This window comes from Panthera uncia (assembly GCF_023721935.1).
Source record: "Panthera uncia isolate 11264 chromosome C1 unlocalized genomic scaffold, Puncia_PCG_1.0 HiC_scaffold_4, whole genome shotgun sequence".
Taxonomy (NCBI): domain Eukaryota; kingdom Metazoa; phylum Chordata; class Mammalia; order Carnivora; family Felidae; genus Panthera; species Panthera uncia.
The window spans coordinates 88608738-88628796 of NW_026057585.1; the positions used below are offsets into that span (position 1 = coordinate 88608738).

General features: G+C 56.6%; 1 protein-coding gene across 1 annotated transcript; it reads left to right on the forward strand.

Annotated features, from left to right (window-relative positions):
* The first annotated feature begins 516 nt into the window (after positions 1–516).
* Positions 517–19437, forward strand: WNT4 (Wnt family member 4). Its single transcript, XM_049618906.1, has 5 exons — positions 517–743; positions 6692–6927; positions 17594–17725; positions 17808–17950; positions 18556–19437. The coding sequence occupies exons 1-5, from the start codon at positions 517–519 to the stop codon at positions 19021–19023; spliced, it is 1206 nt and encodes a 401-aa protein (XP_049474863.1). The 3' UTR covers positions 19024–19437.
* Positions 19438–20059: the final 622 nt, after the last annotated feature.

A 20059-nucleotide genomic window follows, 5' to 3' on the forward strand; every position in this document is an offset into this window, starting at 1 on the left:
TTCCTCAAATCATTGTCACTACCCTACTCCGTCTTTGGAGCCTGATCCGCCAACCCAGGCTTAGGAGCCAGAATGACCTGTGTTCAAATGCTGCCCAGCCCTGACTGGCTGCATGGCTTTGAACACATGCCTCCCAGAACCTCATCTGTAAAATGGAGGGTGATGATACCGTCCTGGCCAACCCTGCGTGGCTGCACTAAGGATATATTAAAGCATGTGGCTGTTGTTTGAAGAGCACAGGTGACAGGGGACATGAGGTGCCTCCCTTCCTGTCAATCTTGTCCCGCAAAGGGCTCCCAAGTCCCCCAGGCACACTGAGCCTGCACTGGACCCCACTGTCCCTAGCCCCCTCACCGCGGTGCCCCAGCCTCTGATCTCCTAAAGCACCCACTTCTGTCCCACCTGTTGGACCCCTGGTCCCTGGAGGGTCCGACCAGTGGGCCCAGGTCACCGGCAAGCATCCTTCAGCTCTGCGTGCTCCATCGGAGCAAGCTGTGTCCAAGCTCTGCGGTGGGGATGGAGGCCGAAGTGTCCACCCTTCCCAGTGGGGGTGTGTCCTTCCCTCAGGCTGGTGAACCCCTGTCTAAAAGAGCCGAGCAAAAGAAGACCAGTGAACAGGACTGTTCTGCGGTCCAGCAGAGGGCCCAGCTCGAGGGACTGCGCAGGGGCTTTGAGGTGGCAGTGATGATGAAGGTGATGACGGTAAACACCTTAATGACCACAGTGATGATCAATAGGACTTGGTAATGTTGCCAACCGGGGAGCAGTGGCTACTATGTGAACATTTAATCCGTTGACGTCTCTTGAGGTGAGAACTATTATTCTCCCCATTCTACAGATGAAGACACTGAGGTTCAGAGATGCTCGCTAACTTGCCTCCGGGAACACAGAGCTGGGATTCTGACCCAGTCTGCCATCTCTCTTGCACACTGTGCCACCCTGTGGGCCGTGCGAAACGATAGGTCTCCAGGACAGGGCCTCGGGATTCGGAGACGGTGGGTGCAGAAACATCCGGAGGCCCGAGAACAGCTGAGGGGCGTGATGGGGACCCAGGGAGCCAGGTGCTGGCCACCCCCGGAGAGAACGTGGTCCTGGGTGGGTCCCGTGGCATGCTTGCCTTCACGCGGCCGTGTCTCCCCAGGCGGCTCACTGTTCGGCAGGCACTCCGGCTCCTTCCGGCTCCTCCTCCCGCCTGCTTGGCCTCCTTCCTCCCTGGTGTCCCAGGCACTGCCACTCCTGAGGAGGCTCTAAATGTGGCCCAGGCAGGCAGGGAGGCCAGAGGGAGGGGGCAGAGAGGCCTGGGCTGGCGTCCCAGCCCCCACCTGGATACCCGCGGGGCCAGGACCCACGACACTGATCTGCTTGGCCTCCCAAACGCTCCAGCTATTTCCCGTCTCCTCTCCTCTTGACGCGCAGAGTAAGAGCTGAGAGGAGGCGCAGAGGTGCGGATTTTTCTCTAGGAATTTGTATATTTTTTTTAAAAAGCAAGCAAACCTGGAAAAGCTTGGGACAAGCCCAGCTAATTTTAGTTTCTAATGAAAACAGCAGGTGGCCGAGAGGATCTGATCTCCCTGGCAGGGCCAGGGCCCTCCGGCCTCGCAGGCTTCGGCACGGGCCGGCGGGGAGGGCCTCCTGGGTGGGGCCTGTGGGACCCGCAGCCCCCGTTGGAGAAGATGGGGGCACGAGCTGGCTGGCAGCGGCAGCCGGGGCAGCCCGGGCTGCTGGGGTAACCTGATCGATGGCGGGGCTGTGGCTAGAGTCCTGGGTGGCTGGAGCAGCAGGTGGCAAATTGCTAAGCCTGTACTCAGCAGTGGCAGGAAGAAGCCTAAACTGGGGCAAGGCGACCAGAACGAGAGAAGGAGCAGAGATGGTTGAGGCCCTCCACGGGCCTGGCCAGCCTAGCCCAGCGGCAGCCAATACCGATCACTCCCGGGCTCTCTGTGCCCCCCAGAAATGGCTTGTGCAGCCAACATTTGGGCCCGGCCCAGCTCCAGGGTCATCAAGTGGCACACATGTCTCCGGGGAAAAGGCTGAGCCACCTTAGGGTGCAGAGAGGGGATTCCTGAGGCCCCCAGAAAAAGTTGGGTTCTAGCCTCTCACAGCCTCCAGCCCTCAAAGGCAAAGACAGCCCCCATTTTACTCCCTCACCCCTGCTCTTCCCTACCCTGACGACTCTGCCAAGAGGTGAGCCAAGGGGGACAGAGCCCTCCATCATGCTGTAGGCATTTATTGAGCACCTTCTATGTGCCACAACCTGTGCCGGGCCCTGAGGAGGCCATGGGCCAGACACGACACTGAGGGTAGTGTCAGCCCCCAAGGCTGTCAAACAAGGCAGATCTACAACTGGGGTACAGGAGACACAGAGCTCCCAGCCACTCACTCACTGGCTGTGTGACTTTGGGTGAGTCCCTCCACGTCTTGGGGCCTCAGTTTGCTCCTCTGTAAAATGAGGCTGGGCACCAGAACAAGCGGGCTGTGAGGGCAAGGGCCTGTGATGCCCGGGGTCCCAACTCTCTCCGCCCTGTTCCCAGCTGCACATCCAGTCCTGGCAGCCAGGCCTTCCCAGGCAAGATTCTGGGACCCAGGAGAATCGAGGTGGGGTGGAGCTGTGTCTCCTGCATGGAAGGGGACAGCTGTTGAGCCAGATGAAGGCAGGGGCTGGGGGGTGGCACTGGTGCCAGCCGTGGGGAGGGGGGGGGACAGGCACACTCCTCAGCGGAAGAGGGTTCTCAGCTTCTTCCTGGAAGCTGTCCCAGTGACTCATGGCCATGGCCACCCAGCAGCCTGCCCCTAAAGCCGTAGGACGGTTATTTCAGGCTGCCTCCCCTCACTGAGTCTAGCCTAGGGGAGAGGGGTGGGGGGCTTCCCTGGTCTACTTTATTTCTCATTCAATGCAGGGGGTCCTGAGGCCTTTGAGGCTTGGACACCTCCATCCCCATCTGTAGAAGAGGGACTGTCACTCTGACAGAGGGAAAGGCCGCACAGACCCACCAGTTTAGTGTCCCCACGAGGACCCAAGCTCCGGGTAGGCAGGGACTTGCCCAAGGTCACACTGTGGGCTGGTAGCTCAGCCAGGCCTCCCCAGCCGGCATTCCCTACCCAGAGAAGCCCTGCCCTTGAACACCTCCCTCCACCAGGAGCCTGGAGCCTGTACATCCTGACCTGGCCCATCGGCTGGATGCAAAGGGAACAGGGGCCAGCTCTGTGCCCCCATGCCCTTCAGGGAATAGGGGACCCCACCCTTATTCAAGAGGCCAGGTCTGGGTCTGAGCAGGAAAGGATTCAACTTGAGGCCCAACTCCTTGTCCCCTCACCGGTGGCCTCCCAAACATGGACCTGGCCCACAGCCAGTAGCTGGGCTCTTGGCGCCCCCTGCAGGCCAAGAGCACCAGGTGGGACCAGGGCCATCCATAGGGGACCTGGCCCAGGCAAGGGGAGCACCCAGACAGGGCTGAGGAGCCAGTGTGTCCCCTCCCCCTCCAGATGCACCCTCCCCTTGCCCCTCCACCACCTTCCCACCCTTGTCTCCCCTCTGGGAGTCTCAGGCTCCTGCCCCGACGCTGCTAGTCTCTGCATCCCTGAGGCAGGACCTGGCAGAGAAGACAGGGGGGTCCTCCAGGAAGCAAGGAATGTGGGGAGAGGAAGGGAAGGTTGGATGCCTCAGCCCAAGACCACCCACCTTCTACTCACCCGTGTGCTGCCAGGGAAGTTGGGGGGATCCTCGCAGCTACAGCACACCTCCCGTGGGCCCGGCTAAGAGCCGGCAGCACCAACCACATCAAATCACCTTAATTTCTCACAGCAGCCCTCTGGGATAGGAACCATCATCTCCATTTCTAGATAAAGACAGCTAGACTCAAGCTCCACAACCAGGAGGTGGGGGGCGGGGGGTGGGGGGGGCTGATGCAGCCGTGAGGCGGAAAGTGGGTCCCAGAATCAGATCTCCCTCGGGCATAGAAGGAAACATCCCCTGTGGTTGGCCAAGAGCTTCCCCTGAAGTGCCCTCCAGGGCCAGTCTGGCTTCACAGCTGCTCCTGGGATGTGTCAAAAGCCCAGATGCCCACCCAGCCCCGCCTGGAGCGAGGGCCCTGGCACCTGCACTTTCAACAAACTCCACAAACATTTCGATGCTCAGCCAGATTCGAGAACCGTTCCTCTGGGCCAGCCCCCATGCCTGACACACAGAACCCACCTGCTGCTCACACACCTCCGGGGGAGGAGAACTCGGCAACCGGTAGGCAGCCCATCGTCTCCACCTTGACCAGCGTCCTTAGGTTGAGCGAACCTGGCTCCCAGCAGCTCCTGCCTGCTGGGGCCAGTTCTAGTCCTCGAGCCACTTAAAACAGCATTGTATCCACTTCAAAGGCTTTGAAGTTGGGCAAAACCGGGTTCAAGTCCCTGCTCCACCTCTTACGAGCTGGATGACCTTGCACACAAGGCAAACTACGTAACAGGTCTGTGCCTCCGTTTCCTCCTCTATAAAACAGGGGTCCGTTGGCTTTGCTGGGAGGATAAATGCAACAATGTAAGGGAAGTGCTTAGCCTGGTCCTAAGCTGCATGAAAGCTAACTGTGCTTATTACTGTAGTCATAAAAATGTCCCATATTTCAAGAGGGCTTTCTGTGTACTTCTTTGCTCATCATTTATTCCTTTACTTCATCCGGCAAACAAATGGCAAGTTCCTGCCCTACTGCCTCAGACCCCTTGTCAGCCCACCTTTCACACACAGGACCCCCTTTTGCTCTGACCACAGTTCCTTGACTTAGCCAGAACCAGTGGTAACTTCCCCACGTTACAGATGAGAAAACTGAGTCCCATGGAGTGGGCCTTCCCCCTTGATCCTTCTATGGACAAGAAATTTGTGCGGCTTCATCACCTCCAAGCATCTCCACCTCCATGCCTAGAAAGCTCCCCCAGACCAAGGTGGCTGGCCAAGCTCCTGGTGGGGGACTGGCTCACTATAGAGTCGGGGGCAGCGGGATACTCGCTGTCTTTGTTTCGAGCCCCTGTTGTGTGACTGAGACTAAGGGTAGAGCCAGGCTCTGAGTTTCCTCCTGGGAGATGGTGGGAAGGCCCCTTTCCCTCACTCTGCTCACCTGTATAATGGACCAGACTATCTGTCAGGGAGCATTCTGGAAGTCTGCGATACTCTGTACTCTGTTGCTCCTCCAAGGACCTGGAAGGCAGCCCCTGCCAGCCCTGCCCTGGGAGGGGAGCAGATCATGTCCCACCAAACAGGTGGGAAGTGAGGGCAAGGAAAGGGAGAGGAGGCCTTCAGAGTTACCACTCAGCTCTCCTCCCAGCACTCAGCTCCCCCTTGTGCACCTACTATGTTCACTTGGCCCTGGCCAAGGATTCCAAAAGGGGGCGGGGGGTGCAGGCTGAGGGGCAACGCTTAGAACACAGTCATGGGGTTATGCGGACCTAGGCTCCAAACTAGTAGATCTGCCTCCAAACTAGACAAGCCAGGTGACCCCGAGCCAGTCACTTCACCTATCTGAAACATACCTGGCACTCAGTAGGTGTTCAGGCAACGCACACCTCTGTCCCTTGGGAGGGACCACTTCTTCCTGACAGGGCCTTTCCCTAGCTCTGCTCCCATCCTGGTGAGCATTCATGTGTCTTGCTTCCGGCTCTCTGGCCTCCTGGTCCCGATCACAGTGTCTGTCCTTAGGTGACACAGAGACTCAACTTGCCCCTCAACTTGCCATGGAGGAGGACAGGCAGGGGGAAGACCCACAGGGTTTGAAGGGGTTTGAAGCTCAGCTCTGGCACTTGCTATCTGTGTCACCCTCTTAGCCTTCATTTTGGAATCCATAAAATGGGCATAACAATTAGCACCTCATAGATGGGAGGCAAGGGTGCAGCAGAATATAGTGACTGCCACAGTGCATGACACGTAGTGGGTGTCCAATGAACAGCAGCACTCCCTCCTGTCCTCCCCTGGAGTAGACACTTTAGAGCCCCTTCTCCCCAAAGGCCGGGTCCCAGAGCTCCCTGACATAAGGTATCTAGCTTGTGATCCCACCATAATTCTATGAGATGGAACCAGCATTGTTGCCCCATTGTCAAGCCACAAAAACCCCAGGGGCTGAGGGAAGAGCACGGCACACTCTGTTTTTAAGCCCTCCTCCCCTGCCACCATCCACACACTCATCATCTCGAGTCCCCCAGCTGCAGTTGATGCTGGTCTCCGTCTGGTGCCCCGGGATGTGGCTGGCAGTGAGGGTCTGGGCCTTGCAGCCAGAATGCGGGCTTCGTTCACTGGGGTCCTCGCCTGGGGGTGGGGAAAGAGACACGAGTGCAGCGGTTCTAGCGTCCCAGCTAGAGGGACGTGAAGGGGTCAGAGCCCAGGGGCCAAGTCTGGCGTAACATCGGGGTACAGACGCTGGTGCAGGGGCCACCCTGGGCCAGGAGGGGTCCCGTGGGGGCTCCGTCAGCATCCCTCTCAGTGCTTTGACCTGCTTTGGCCGGGGCGGAAGCCTTCTTATGATGAGACGGCACTTCCCCCGCTGGTCCCAAAAGCCAGGCAAGAGGGCCTGTCGCTGGATCCAGAGAGAAGGCTCAGCCACGAGCCACCACCGGGATGAGTCAGCTCCCAGGGACCCGGGCTGGGCACAGCCTCGTCCCGGCAGCAGAGAGAGGGGGAGGGATCGCCGCACCACACTCCACCCCGCCGCCTTCTCCCCAGGTACCTGGCCAAGCTGTCCTCCGTGGGGAGCATCTCGGAGGAGGAGACGTGCGAGAAGCTCAAGGGCCTGATCCAGAGGCAGGTGCAGATGTGCAAGCGGAACCTTGAGGTGATGGACTCGGTGCGCCGAGGTGCTCAGCTCGCCATCGAGGAGTGCCAGTACCAGTTCCGGAACCGGCGCTGGAACTGCTCCACGCTCGACTCCCTGCCTGTCTTCGGCAAGGTGGTGACTCAAGGTGAGGGAGGGGCTCGCGGGAGGTGCGGGGCAGGGGGAGAGCACTGCCTTGGCAGGGGAGCCACGTGCTCATGAGTGGCCAGAGCCGTCTGTCACTTACCGGGCTAAACCAGCACGCTGCCAGACGGTCACGAGGACGCCGATGGAGGCAGGCAGAGGGGCCAGAACGGGCGTTGGGGGGGGAGGGGGCAGGGCCAGCAGAGGGGTGCTGTTCTCTGTGCGGGGCAACACTCTACGGTCTGCAGTGTTTTGGTCCCCAGGCTGCTGTCCCCATTTTACAGAGGAAGTAACTGAGGCTCAGGCAGGGGAAAGGATGGATTGGCCCAGACCCCCAGCCCCATGCTGTTTTTACCCGAACACTAGGCCTCCTGAGGGAGCCCACCTCATTCGTCTGTATCCTTGATGAGCCATGTGGGGAGCCTCAGCACGTCCTGCTCTGAGACCAGGAAAGAGCAGACCCCGCTTCTGTCCTCCTGGCATCAGGGCAAGCCCAGGAGGGGCAGTAGCTTACACACCAATAGCACAAACTAGGGACCAGACACTGTTTTCAGTAAATACTAACTCATCTGGCCATGGAGATAAGGTTCCATGTTGCAAATGAAGAAACTGAGGCACGTGGAGGTTAAGCAACTCACCCAACGTCACAGAGCTGGCAAGTGGCAGAGCCAGGGCTTGAGCCCATGCAATCCAGCTCCAGGGTCTTGCTCTCAGCCACAGTGACAGAATGCTGTGATGGGGGGAACACAGGAGGCTTGGGAGCACAAGGGCGGACTCCTCCCCTGGCCAGGGCCGGGTGCTCGGAGAAAGCTTTCCTGAGTTAGGCCCTCTGCGGAGATGAGAAATCTGAGAAGGCATTAAGCCAGAGGAAGGTGGGCAGGGCAGAGAACGTTCCATGCAACTGGAAGGCTCCTTGAGAGGTCACTGGGTCAAGCCACTGCCCTCGAGGAAGTGCTCTAAACCAGCTGCCTCTTTTTCTACTTCCTGAGCTTGAAACTGACACTCCGGAGCTGCTACCAGTCGACAGGGCCCTTTGACTCGCTAGGCAGCAGGAGGGCATTGCCTGGGCCAACCTTTGTCTTGGCACCTGTGGTCCTGGACAGCGAGGGCTGCCGGGCTTGTGGCAAACCGTTTGGATGTTGTTGGAAACCAACTGTGATAGAAATTTGGAAGCAATTCTCCTGGGAGCTGGCAGAGGCCGAAAAGCACCGTCGTGCTTGGCATTGCTAAATATCGCTGCTCTGGAGAAGCAGCAGAGACCTAGTGAGTGGCCTGGTAGCAGAGAATATCCTTGGTCGATGGTGCACTGCCAAGGCTCTGGGACCTGCTGTCTGAGGAGCCCCGAATTCTAGGCTCGAACGGCAGACCCCAAGCACAGGAAGGTCCTTGCATGCAGTAGGTGTTTGGTGTTTTAGGCGCAGTGGTGGACAGATCAGCAGAATGTCAGGCTCTTTCACAGCCCCGTGCTTTTGTACATGCTGTTTCCTCCACCCCAAATATTCACCCCTCTTTCTCCACCCGGCATTGTCCCAGCTCCTACAAACCAGTGGTTGCTTTTTCCTCTGAAGCTTTTTGCTTGTGCTGGGGGCTTTTTTGTGTCTTGTTCGTTTGTTTTTGTAATGTTTAAATTATTTTGTAATGTTTTATTTATTTTTAATTTATTTATTTTTTAAATTTCCATCCAAGTTAGTTAGCTTTTAGTGCAACAATGATTTCAGGACTGGATTCCTTAGTGCCCCTTACCCATTTAGCCCATCCCCCCTCCCACAACCCCTCCAGCAACCCTCAGTTTGTTCTCCATATTTATGAGTCTCTTCTCTTTTGTCCCCCTCCCTGTTTTTATATTATTTTTGTTTCCCTTCCCTTATGTTCATCTGTTTTGTCTCTTAAAGTCCTCATATGAGTGAAGTCATATGATATTTGTCTTTCTCTGACTAATTTCACTTAGCATAATGCCCTCCAGTTCCATCCACGTAGTTGCAAATGGCAAGATTTCATTCTTTTTGATTGCCGAGTAATACTCCATTGTATGTATATACCACATCTTCTTTATCCATTCATCCATCGATGGACGTTTGGGGTCTTTCCATACTTTGGCTATTGTTGATAGCGCTGCTATAAACATGGGGGTGCATGTGCCCCTTCAAAACAGCGTACCTGTATCCCTTGGATAAATGCCTAGTAATGCAATTGCTGGGTCATAGAGTAGTTCCATTTTTAATTTTTTGAGGAACCTCCATACTGTTTTCCAGAGTGGCTGCACCAGTTTGCATTCCCACCAGCAGTGCAAAGGAAATCCTCTTTCTCCGCACCCTCGCCAACATCTGTTGTTGCCTGAGTTGTTTATGTTAGCCATTCTGACAGGTGTAAGAGCATAGCTCATGGTGGTTTTGATTTGTATTTCCTTGACGATGAGTGATGCTGAGCATTTTTTCATGTGTTGGTTGGCCATCTGGATGTCTTCTTTGGAGAAGTGTCTATTCATGTCTTTTGCCCATTTCTTCACTGGATTATTTGTTTTTTGGGTGTTGAGTTTGATAAGTTCTTTATAGATTTTGGATACTAACCCCTTATCTGATATGTCATTTGCAAACATCTCCCATTCCATCGTTTGCCTTTTAGCTTTGCTGATTGTTTCCTTCACTGTGCAGAAGCTTTTTATTTTGATGAGGTCCCAGTAGTTCATTTTTGCTTTTGTTTTCCTTGCCTCCGAAGACGTGTTGAGTAAGAAGTTGCTGCGGCCAAGGTCAAAGAGGTTTTTGCCTGCTTTTTCCTCGAGGATTTTGATGGCTTCCTGTCTTACATTGAGGTCTTTCATCCATTTTGAGTTTATTTTTGTGTCTGGTGTAAAAAAGTGGTCCAGGTTCATTCTTCTGCATGTCGCTGTCCAGTTTTCCCAGCACCACTTGCTGAAGAGACTGTCTTTATTCCATTGGATATTCTTTCCTGCTTTGTCAAAGATTAGTCAGCCATACGTTTGTGGGTCCATTTCTGGGTTCTCTATTCTGTTCCATTGATCTGAGTGTCTGTTTTTGTGCCAATATTTTTGTAATTTTTTTTAAGTTTATTTATTTTTTGAGAGAGACAGAGAGAGCATGAGTGGGGGAGCAGCAAAGAGAGAGGGGCAGAGAGAAGCCCAAGCAGGCTCAGCGCTGATAGAACAGACCCCGACACAGGGCTCGAACTCACCAACCTCATGACCTGATCCGGAATCGAAAGTCAGACGCTCAGCCAACTAAGCCACCCGGGCGCCCCTGTATTTTTTTCGTTTTGATCTAATTTCAAACCTACAGGCAAGTTACAAAACATTGTTTTCATCTCCAGGTGATGGATTTATTCAGTCAGCTACTTTTCTTTTCTTATTGAGGTATAACTCACATACAACATTATATTCATTTCAGGTGTACAACATAATGACTCCACATGTGTATATATTACGAAATGATCACCCCAGTAGGTCTGATTAGCACTCATCACTACACATAGGTCCACCTTCCTTTTCTTATGAGAATTTTTAAGATCTACTCTCTTAGCAACTTTCAAATATGCAACACAGTATTCTTAACCATAGTCACCATGCTGTACATTACATCCTCGTGCCTTACTTATTTTGTAACTGGAGGTTTGTACCTTTTGACCCCCTTCACCCATTTCACTTACTTCCCCACCCCCTCCCCCACCTTTGGCAACCAACCAATCTGTTCCCTGTATGTACGAGCTTGGTTTTTCCTATGAGGAATTCCCATAATGCTCTTTACCTAGATTCAGCAACTGTTTACATTTTAACCCATCTGCCTTATCAATTTCTCTATCTCAATCTCTCTCTCCCTCTCCCTTAACACAGACATACAGACACACACATATGCACACGTCTAAACCATCTGTGTTCACACAGCTTTCATTACAACTTTTAGACTAAACTGTAATGCCTGTTCCCTCACCCCACCCCACCACTTTCCTAAACTTGAACTGTTCTGAGGCGAGGTGATGTCTCCTTTACCTGTTTCCCAGCACATGGCAGAGCCTGGCATGGAGGACACAGTCCATGGATGTCATCCAATGACAGAAAGCAAGTCGGGGCAAGGACTCAAAAGGGCAAAGAAAGGGAGGCATGGGTTCGGTGCTGGCCTGAAGCCAGTGAAGAACCCCATGGAAAAGTGCCTTCCTCACCTGTGTTTGCAGCAGGAACCAAGGGAGGGCTCATCCCTGGCTCAGCAAGTTTGGGGAAACACTGGGAATCCTACTGGGAATGCTGAAATCTGCTCCAGACTAAAGTCTGAGTGGCTTGGCTGAGCGTCCAACCCCCTCGAGGCGGAGTCAAGGCACCCACACACCAGGCAGACATCAGGGGCGTCTGGAGGAGTCTGATCTCTTCCTATTCATCTATATCCTCACTCTTGTATTTCTCATGTTCTTCCCTGGTAAGAGTCCTCTTGGAAAGGTCTTAATTTGTCTCCACTGCACAAGAGGAGGCACCTGCAGGGGAAGCATGGGCAGGCGTGACCTTGGAGGAGTGGCATCACTCCGAGTGGCACCTGTCAGTGAGATCAGCATGTGTGCTTACCTTATAGGGCCCCTCACGAAGGTCCCGTGACACGGGGGGTGGCAGCCCTGAGTGTCCACCCCGACCAAGAAAAGCCATCCTTATCACCAGCTGCTGTCACTGGGGACAGCTACAACAGCAGCAGCCAGTCTGGGCAGGCCTCTTTGGTGGCCACCAGCTTTTGGGGTGATGGCAAGGGTGAGCTTGATTTGGTGCCCACATTCATCAGCTGCCTGGCTGGGGTCATGGCCTCAGACATGGCAGAGGCCCAGGAGCCAAGCCATACTTGGAGAAGAAAAGGAAACCCTTTGCTGACGGCCGCCTGTGTGCCGTCTTGCCTCAGATCGCCCTCATGACAACTCTTGAATGTGTGGCGTGCCCCCACTCTACTGCCAAGAAGGGAGGTCCAGCAAGCAGAGGGTGGTGACACACACCCAGCTCCGGGACCTGCCAACTCTTGGCCCTGAGATCTCAGGCAGGGTCCGTTCCCTCTCCTAGCCTCATAAAGTGGGGGCAGTCTCAGGACCAACCTCCTGGGATTTCCATCAGGATTCAGAGATGATGCCTCTGAAGGGCTAGATGGCACTCGAGCCCCACAGGCAAACATTGCTGAGGTCTCGCAGCCTCCAACTCTGCACCCCAGCACCCCACCACCTCCACCCTGCTCCTGGCCTACTGAGGCGAGATGGGTGGTAAAATAATGGTGAGCAATGAGGACCGTGTAAGTGAGGGCCAAACTGTGCGCTCCAGGCTAAAAATCCACCAGAAACCTGGGGAAATTAGCATCCGGGGTGGCCGGGAACGAGGGCAGGTGGCAGTATTTGGCCGAGGAGGCATTACGGCCAGGTGTGGGATGGCCTCTGTACGTTTTAGTCACTGTTTTGTCCCAGAGTCTAGAGTAAGCACCTGCACATAGTAGGCCACTGATAAATATGTGCTGAATGGATAAAAAAGGTTTGAGGACGGGAGGGAAAGCCACAGAGTCTGGCCAGGGTTCAAGGTCGCCATGAACGGGATACACTGGGGTCTCAGAGCAGGCTGGCCCAAGCATGGCAGGGAGAGGTGGACAAAGCAACGCAAACTCCTCTTCTCCTCTTCCCTCCTTCTGTGGGCAATGCCGTGCCTCTGCCTACCTCCCCGCATCTCATTCTGTGACCCTGACCAAGGGAGAGGGGACTCAATGAACCTTGAGGCCCTCCAGCCTCTGGCTGCCATGGTTGCGAGGTGACGGGGTGCACTGGCCGAAGCAAAGTGAAGACTCAAACCCAGGCCCGCCTTCCCAACCTCTGCGTGTCTAACATCATCCAGACACCTTACTGACTGTAACATCAGACTAGAGTTAAGAAGTAAACACTTTTCAGTCCTAGGCTGTGACTTACCAAAACCTGTCTTCTCACCTTGATCCTCCATACTGGCATCGTGCTGAGCCCAGGGAAGGTGAGAACATGCCTTCTTTCTGGGTGACCTCCAGGCCAGCCTTTAGGTGCCCTCAGATTAAGTTATAGCGGGGCTGGGGTGGGTTCCCAGAGGACATTCCGCCACTGGGAGTTCCTTAAGGACAAATCCACCTCGTTTTCCCTGGAGTGTAGCATAGGACCGGGCTTGCAGTGGGTGACCAATAAATGTTTGGTGAGGGAGCAAGCAAGGGAGGAAGTGTCTCTGCCCTAAGGAAGTTTTTAGCCCAATGGCAAACACACAGTTGACTGCCTGGCCTTCAGGGTGTAAGCGCCCTAATGATCCCTGTTCACAAATGAATAAAATGGCATTAATCACGACAATAATCACAAAATATGTCTCAAGTGCCCATTATGTGCCAGGGACTAGACTAAGCATGTTCTGTATTTTACCTCATTAGGTTCCCATAACCACCTGTTGAGGTCAGTGCTTTCATCAGCCCCGTTCTATGGACAAGAAAATTGAAATCACACATCTAGGAAGTAGCAGGGCAAGGAACAGATCTCAGTCCTGCTGCCTGAGCATCCAGACTCTCCCAATACCCATCCCTGTCTCCAAGGGCTGCTCTGTGCACTGCCCTGTGCTGGGTGCTAGGGGGCAAAGGAGAAGTATGGGGACAGCCTGGCCAGGCAAACAAGCAAGACACTTAGATGATAAAACCACCTGCAGCCTGATTCTGATCCTGGGGGCAGGCAGGCCAGCGAGAGGACCAGGAGCCCTGGGAGGTCCAAGACAGAGGGCAGGAAATGTGGGAGAAGTGTGGGGTCTGGCCTGTCTGGGCAGCGCTATCCTGCCCTTGTTAGAGTTGGGATAATGAGGCTCAGAGAGGACAGTCACGCCGCTAGTAAGAGTCTTAATTTACTCTTTCCTCTGTGCTACATCATCTCTTAAATCCAAAGAGGCTTCCTAGAGGTGGTTTCAAGAAAAGGTGAGCTTTTGTAGCTAAGAGAACAAAGGAAACTGGGAGGGCAGGCTGGGGGCAGGGAACGGGAGAGCACAGGGCAGTGTCTTTCTCAAAGACCAGGGCCTGTCCTGCCCCACCTCCCAGGACTCCCTCCCTGGGTCTGCTTTGGAAACACGTGAGTTATGCTCGAATGGCCCTCCCACCAGGACCCCAGCCTGGTGCCCAGAGGCCACTATGTCCATGGCTTCTTTTAAGCCCAACTCGGCATCCACGGCTTCTTCTCCAAACACTTCTTCCTACTAGAATGTCCTTCCTTCCCACACTGGGGCAGGGGGGGCGGGGGGGCATCGCACATGACGTGCTCAGAAGAGTACAGGCTTTGACTCACCCAGGCTTCGGTTCTGGTTCCCGCTGAGCCGCTGACCGGCTGAGGGACCTGGACCCCAGGGCCTCACTCCTTCCTCCAGAACAGAACTGGAGAGAGCTGGGTGCCCCATTTGTTGTGAGCCATAGACAGCACTTGGAAAGGCCCTGGCACTTAGTAGGTCCTCAGAAAGGGGAGCTATTACTGGGTCCACAGGACCCCTCTGAATTCCCAACCCCAGGCAGCCCTGGCACCTTGAAAAGATGGCACTGAGGTGGGACCCAGCAGAGCCACTTCTGCTCCACACGCTGGAGCCCGGGGAGGAGGAAGAAAGGAGCTGGGTGTGGGGTGTGGCAAATGGCTTCATGGAAGCAAGCAGGTTGCAGGGCAGCTACTGGCACCGAGGGGTCTGCCTTACCACCAGCTCTGATGTCCCAGGAGGACAAAGCCAGATCTGTCTCCCTGCTGCAGCTGGAACAGGCAACCCTCCCCTCCCCACCCCCGCCCCCGCCCCGACCAGGGGGCAGCTATCTTCTATGACATGTGGGGATCTCCCTCTGCTAGGCTTGCAGGAACGCCACAGTCCCTTTCTGTCATGGCAGTCTCTGCCAGGTGCCCCGCTAGTGAGCAAGGCTCCAGCCTGGACAGCAGGCAGAGGAGAGGAGCAAGGAGGGGCCGCAGCCCTGGAGTCAAAGGGCTGGGACCCAGAGCCAGTTAGAAAAGGCTGCTGGAGCCACTGCTATGAGCCTTAGGGGCATGGCGGCTTGGCCACATTCTCCAGGCCTTCTGGGGCCTCCGGTGTGGAGCACAGGCCAACCGCTCACCATCTCCCAGTAAGGAGCCCACAAATGGGACTGAACTTGTCCTACAGAACTTAAGATTTAGGGTAGACCCAAGAAAGCCCATCCTGGCTTCACACACAGGAGGTAGGAAGCGATCCACTGCAGGTGTATTCCTGCAGGCTCTGGGCTCCACGAGGACAATGTCAAGGTTGAAAGCTCTGCAGCCAAACTTCCTGAGTTCACATTCTAGTTCTGCCACTTCCTGACTGGGTATTGTTGGTCAAGTTGCTTCACTACTCGGTGCCTCAGTTTCTTCGTCTATAAAAAGAGGATGAAAAGTCTCCTCTCCATAGGGTTGGGGTGAAGAGTATATAAATTATGTGAAGTGCTTAGTCAGTGCCCAGCACAGAGGGAGCTCTCTATAAGCTTTAGCTCTTATGATTTTCCCTCCACGATCTCTTCCTTCAGGCCCACTCCCAAGCTGAGAAAACCAGAGGGTCCTGTACCCAAGGCTGGGGCAAGGGGGACCTGGAGTCCCGGTAGATGGATGTTGGTTTGGGGAATGAGGCAGAGGTCTCCCTGAACAAATTGACAGGGAACCTTGCACACCAGGGCTACCAGCACTCAGGGGAGGAGAGGAGCCCAGATATCCAGGGAGGACCAGGGGCTGCCCGAGAGTCCGGAGAAGCAGGAGTAAGGACCAAGCCCAGCCGAGCGCTGGGGCCACCTTACCAGTCCCATTGGCCCTATCTCCCGCTTTCCCTTCCCCCTTGGTCTTTGGGGCGAAGATCTGTGCTGGTTCAGGCCTGGAAATACCAGAAATACCAGAAACTAAAGTCGTCCCTCTTTGGGCGGCCACAGCACAAAACCAACCAACATGATCCTGCTATTAGCCTCGATTAACTTGGAGAGGATTCCACCTCAGGCCGTCGAGGTCCCGTGGCTCCGGCCAAGGCCCCCGACGCTGGCCCAGAATGGCCAAGCCAGGACAGAGGGTGGGCAGTGGAGAGTGGGTGGTGGGCGGTGCCCCCAGTTCAAGGGCGGAACACAGAACAGGTTGTCCGGAGCCACCGGGGCCTGAGCCGCCCCCCACCCCAGCGCTCGGCTTCTGCTGCCTGTCCACAGACGTGGGCACAGAGGAGGTGATTGTTTCCATCTGACCACGGCAACTGCTCCCGGGGGCAGCCAAGAGCACAGGCCTGGGTGTCACGGTGGTAATTGCCAACCACGGGGCCAAAACCTGCCCCCTCCACTCCTGCGGACACAGACACTCCAGCAAGAGACAGAAGGACAGTCACGGGCACACAGAGGCCCTCACAGAACCCAGAAGAGGAGCAGGGCCTGTCTGGTCACACACCCAGCGAGCCACGCGCACGTGCACTACACGCACCACCAGCACCACCCACAGGCCCAGAAAGAGGCTCCGCAGCAGCTACACCCTGAGGCACAGTTCCTAGGAGGATAAAAACACCCATTCAGGCAGGGGGCGAGGAAAGGCACCAAGACAGGACTGCTAAGAAGTCAGGGGGCGGAAGGGGAAGAACAGGCAGCAGAGGCAGACGGACCTGCGTTTGAGTCCTGGTTCTGTCACCTCCTTGCTGGGTGACTGGGAACAAATCGCTTCCTCTCCCCAAAGCCGCACTTTACCATCTGTGAAATGGGCACAAATACGGCTCCCCAGTAGCAGGGGGCATCCTCTCCTCAGCACTGGTCCTGATAAACAGTAGGGACTGTCACTATTACGATTTACTGTCACAGGGGTGGAAGGAAGCAAAACGGCCTCAGCAGAAAGGGCTGGGGCGGGTTGATAGTGCAGGGGGACCCCCTTGGGGCACGGGGGGCAGCTGGGGGGTAGGCACGAATAGAATGCAGGTTTTTTTTTTTTTTTAATTTTTTTTTTCAACGTTTTTTATTTATTGTTGGGACAGAGAGAGACAGAGCATGAACGGGGGAGGGGCAGAGAGAGAGGGAGACACAGAATCGGAAACAGGCTCCAGGCTCCGAGCCATCAGCCCAGAGCCTGACGCGGGGCTCGAACTCACGGACCGCGAGATTGTGACCTGGCTGAAGTCGGACGCTTAACCGACTGCGCCACCCAGGCGCCCCTAGAATGCAGGTTTTAAAAGAAGCCAGACCTGGGCTGGTGGTCCGGCTCTGCTGTTTTAGGGCCCTGGCAGTCTCGGTAAGTCGGCTCAGCTCTGTGCACCTGTCCTGTCTCCCCTGATGATGTTAACCACGTGCCCTGGAGAGAGGCTGTGACCACGGTGTCCTCAGTCCAGTCAGGGCACTGCGGCTGGACTGCCTGCTCAGCCATGTGTTGTGTGACCCGGGACGAGGCGGCTGATCCATCCGTAGACTCCTTACCTCACGGGTGCTGTGCACACGAGCCGATTGGCACATGTGCAACGGCGAGCAGCGCCTGGGACGCAGCAAGCGCACTCGGTGGCTGGTCCGGGCAGAACACACACACACGGCCGGGGTACCTCCTAGCCGTCGGGCAGGCCTGCCTCCCCGTCTCCACGGGCCTGCCTCGAGGGGCTCCCAGGTACCACTCCCCACGACAAAGGAAAGAGCCGGGCGGAGCCCCGGGACCCAGCCCTGCCCTCCCTCTGCCTCCCACAGGGACCCGGGAGGCGGCCTTCGTGTACGCCATCTCTTCAGCAGGTGTGGCCTTCGCGGTGACGCGGGCATGCAGCAGCGGGGAGTTGGAAAAGTGTGGCTGTGACCGGACGGTGCATGGAGTCAGCCCGCAGGGTAAGTGTGGGAGGTAGGGCGGGGCGGGCCCCCCCCCCGCCCCGCCCTCACTCACCACGGCCACTGTGCACCCCCTGCACAGGCTTCCAGTGGTCGGGATGCTCGGACAACATCGCCTATGGCGTGGCCTTCTCCCAGTCCTTCGTGGACGTGCGGGAGAGAAGCAAGGGGGCCTCATCCAGCCGCGCCCTCATGAACCTCCACAACAACGAGGCTGGCAGGAAGGTAGGGTGGCGCTTCTCCTGCCACTACCACCACCGGGGCGGGGGCGGGCTGGGCAGGGCACCTGGAACACTCTCCCACCCTCGCGCCACTCGGGAACATTTGTGCAGGCTCCCACCAGCACTTGCGTGGGCCGGAGGGGTACGGGGCGGCGGGTGGGGGAGCAGACAGGTGAGCAGGTGTCACAGAAGCGCGAACGACACACACACACACCCTTAATAAGCAGCAGAGCCAGGATCTGAACCTCATGTCGATGCACAGATCGTGTGCGTTAACTAGGATACTGGCTGCCTGCTCCTGCTCCTGCTCCTGCTCCCCGAGGTTCCCCTGCAGACTCAACGCACCTCTCCCGTCCTGCCCCCCATCGTGTCCCTCACCACGCAGTTCCAGAACGATGCCCTTCGGGAGGTTTCTCCTCCGTCACTGCGAGTGCCCCAAGAGCAGGGACAACGTCTCCCACCGTCCCCAACACAGCCCACCAGCCCACCCTGGCCGAAGGCGGGTGCTCACTCCGGAAGCAGGGCGCCCGTGCTCCCGTCCCCGGCCCCGCCCCAGCCTCCCCGCCGGCCGTCTCCTGATGGCCCCTCTCCCCTCCCCGCCCCCTGCAGGCTATCCTGACACACATGCGGGTGGAGTGCAAGTGCCACGGGGTGTCGGGCTCCTGTGAGGTAAAGACGTGCTGGCGAGCCGTGCCGCCCTTCCGCCAGGTGGGCCACGCACTCAAAGAGAAGTTCGACGGCGCCACCGAGGTGGAGCCACGCCGCGTGGGCTCCTCCAGGGCGCTGGTGCCGCGCAACGCACAGTTCAAGCCGCACACGGATGAGGACCTGGTGTATCTGGAGCCCAGCCCGGACTTCTGCGAGCAGGACGTGCGCAGCGGCGTGCTGGGCACGAGGGGCCGCACGTGCAACAAGACGTCCAAGGCCATCGACGGCTGCGAGCTGCTGTGCTGCGGCCGGGGCTTCCACACGGCCCAGGTGGAGCTGGCCGAGCGCTGCAGCTGCAAATTCCACTGGTGCTGCTTCGTCAAGTGCCGGCAGTGCCAGCGGCTGGTGGAGCTGCACACGTGCCGGTGACAGGCAGCGTCAGCCCCGCGCCAGCAACCAGCTCGTGGCCCGAGGGAGGCCGGTAATTTAAACAGCGCCCCCGCACCTACCCCAAGGGATACTGGCTGTACTTTTTGTTTTGGTTTGGTTTTTGGGTCCTCCTGTTATTTATTGCTGAAACCAGGCGGGCGGCCCCAAGGGCACCAGCCAGGGCCTCCTCGAAGCCTGGGCCTTTGTGGCCGCCACTGACCAAAGGGATCTCGCTCGTGCCTCTGGCTGTCCACATGTGGCCACTGCTGACCACTCGGTTGTTAACTGCATCTGTTTTTCTACTCACAGACTTAAGCTGGGTAATGAGGAGCATTGGTCACATGCCTACTGACCCTGCCATGTAGGGAAGGAGGCGGCCCTATGGCAGGGGGAAATCAGTGCCATCTCGAGGGAAGCTGCACCCCTGCACGTACACACTGGCCCCTGGCAGCTTCAGCCTGGTCTCCCAAGCCCCTGGAAAGGGAACGGGCAGATACCAGCTCCAGGGCAAAGGGTTCGTTTGGCCCTCCATGGGCGGCCGGAGGTTCAGTCTCTGTGGGACCTTCCAGGCAGGAAGAGCAGGCGAGACAAGGGCAAGAGAAGGTGCTAGTCCCACCCTGGAGCCCAGCCCACCCAGCCTCCCCAAAGCCGCCACTCCCTGGTCGCTCCCAGACAGGAGCACCAGCTGCCATCTTGGACCAGAGGTCCCAGCCAGGCCTTTGCAGCGACACCTCTAGACGTGTCTCCTCACAGTGCCACTCGTCTGTGAGATGAAGAATGGACATCACACATGCAGAGGAACCGGCCAGTGGAAAAGCCTTGTCCCACCCATTATTTCACTCACTGAACCAAATTTACTGAGCAAATACCATGGTCTGAGCCCTGTACTGGGCCATCCCATAGGACGATCACAACAGTCCTGGGAGGTGCACAAGACAGAGATGCTTGTGCCCCTTTTACAGCAGAGGGGGCACTGCTCAGCCAGGTCCCAGAGCACGCTAATCAGAAGCACAGCCAGAAGAGCCCTCCAGACAAG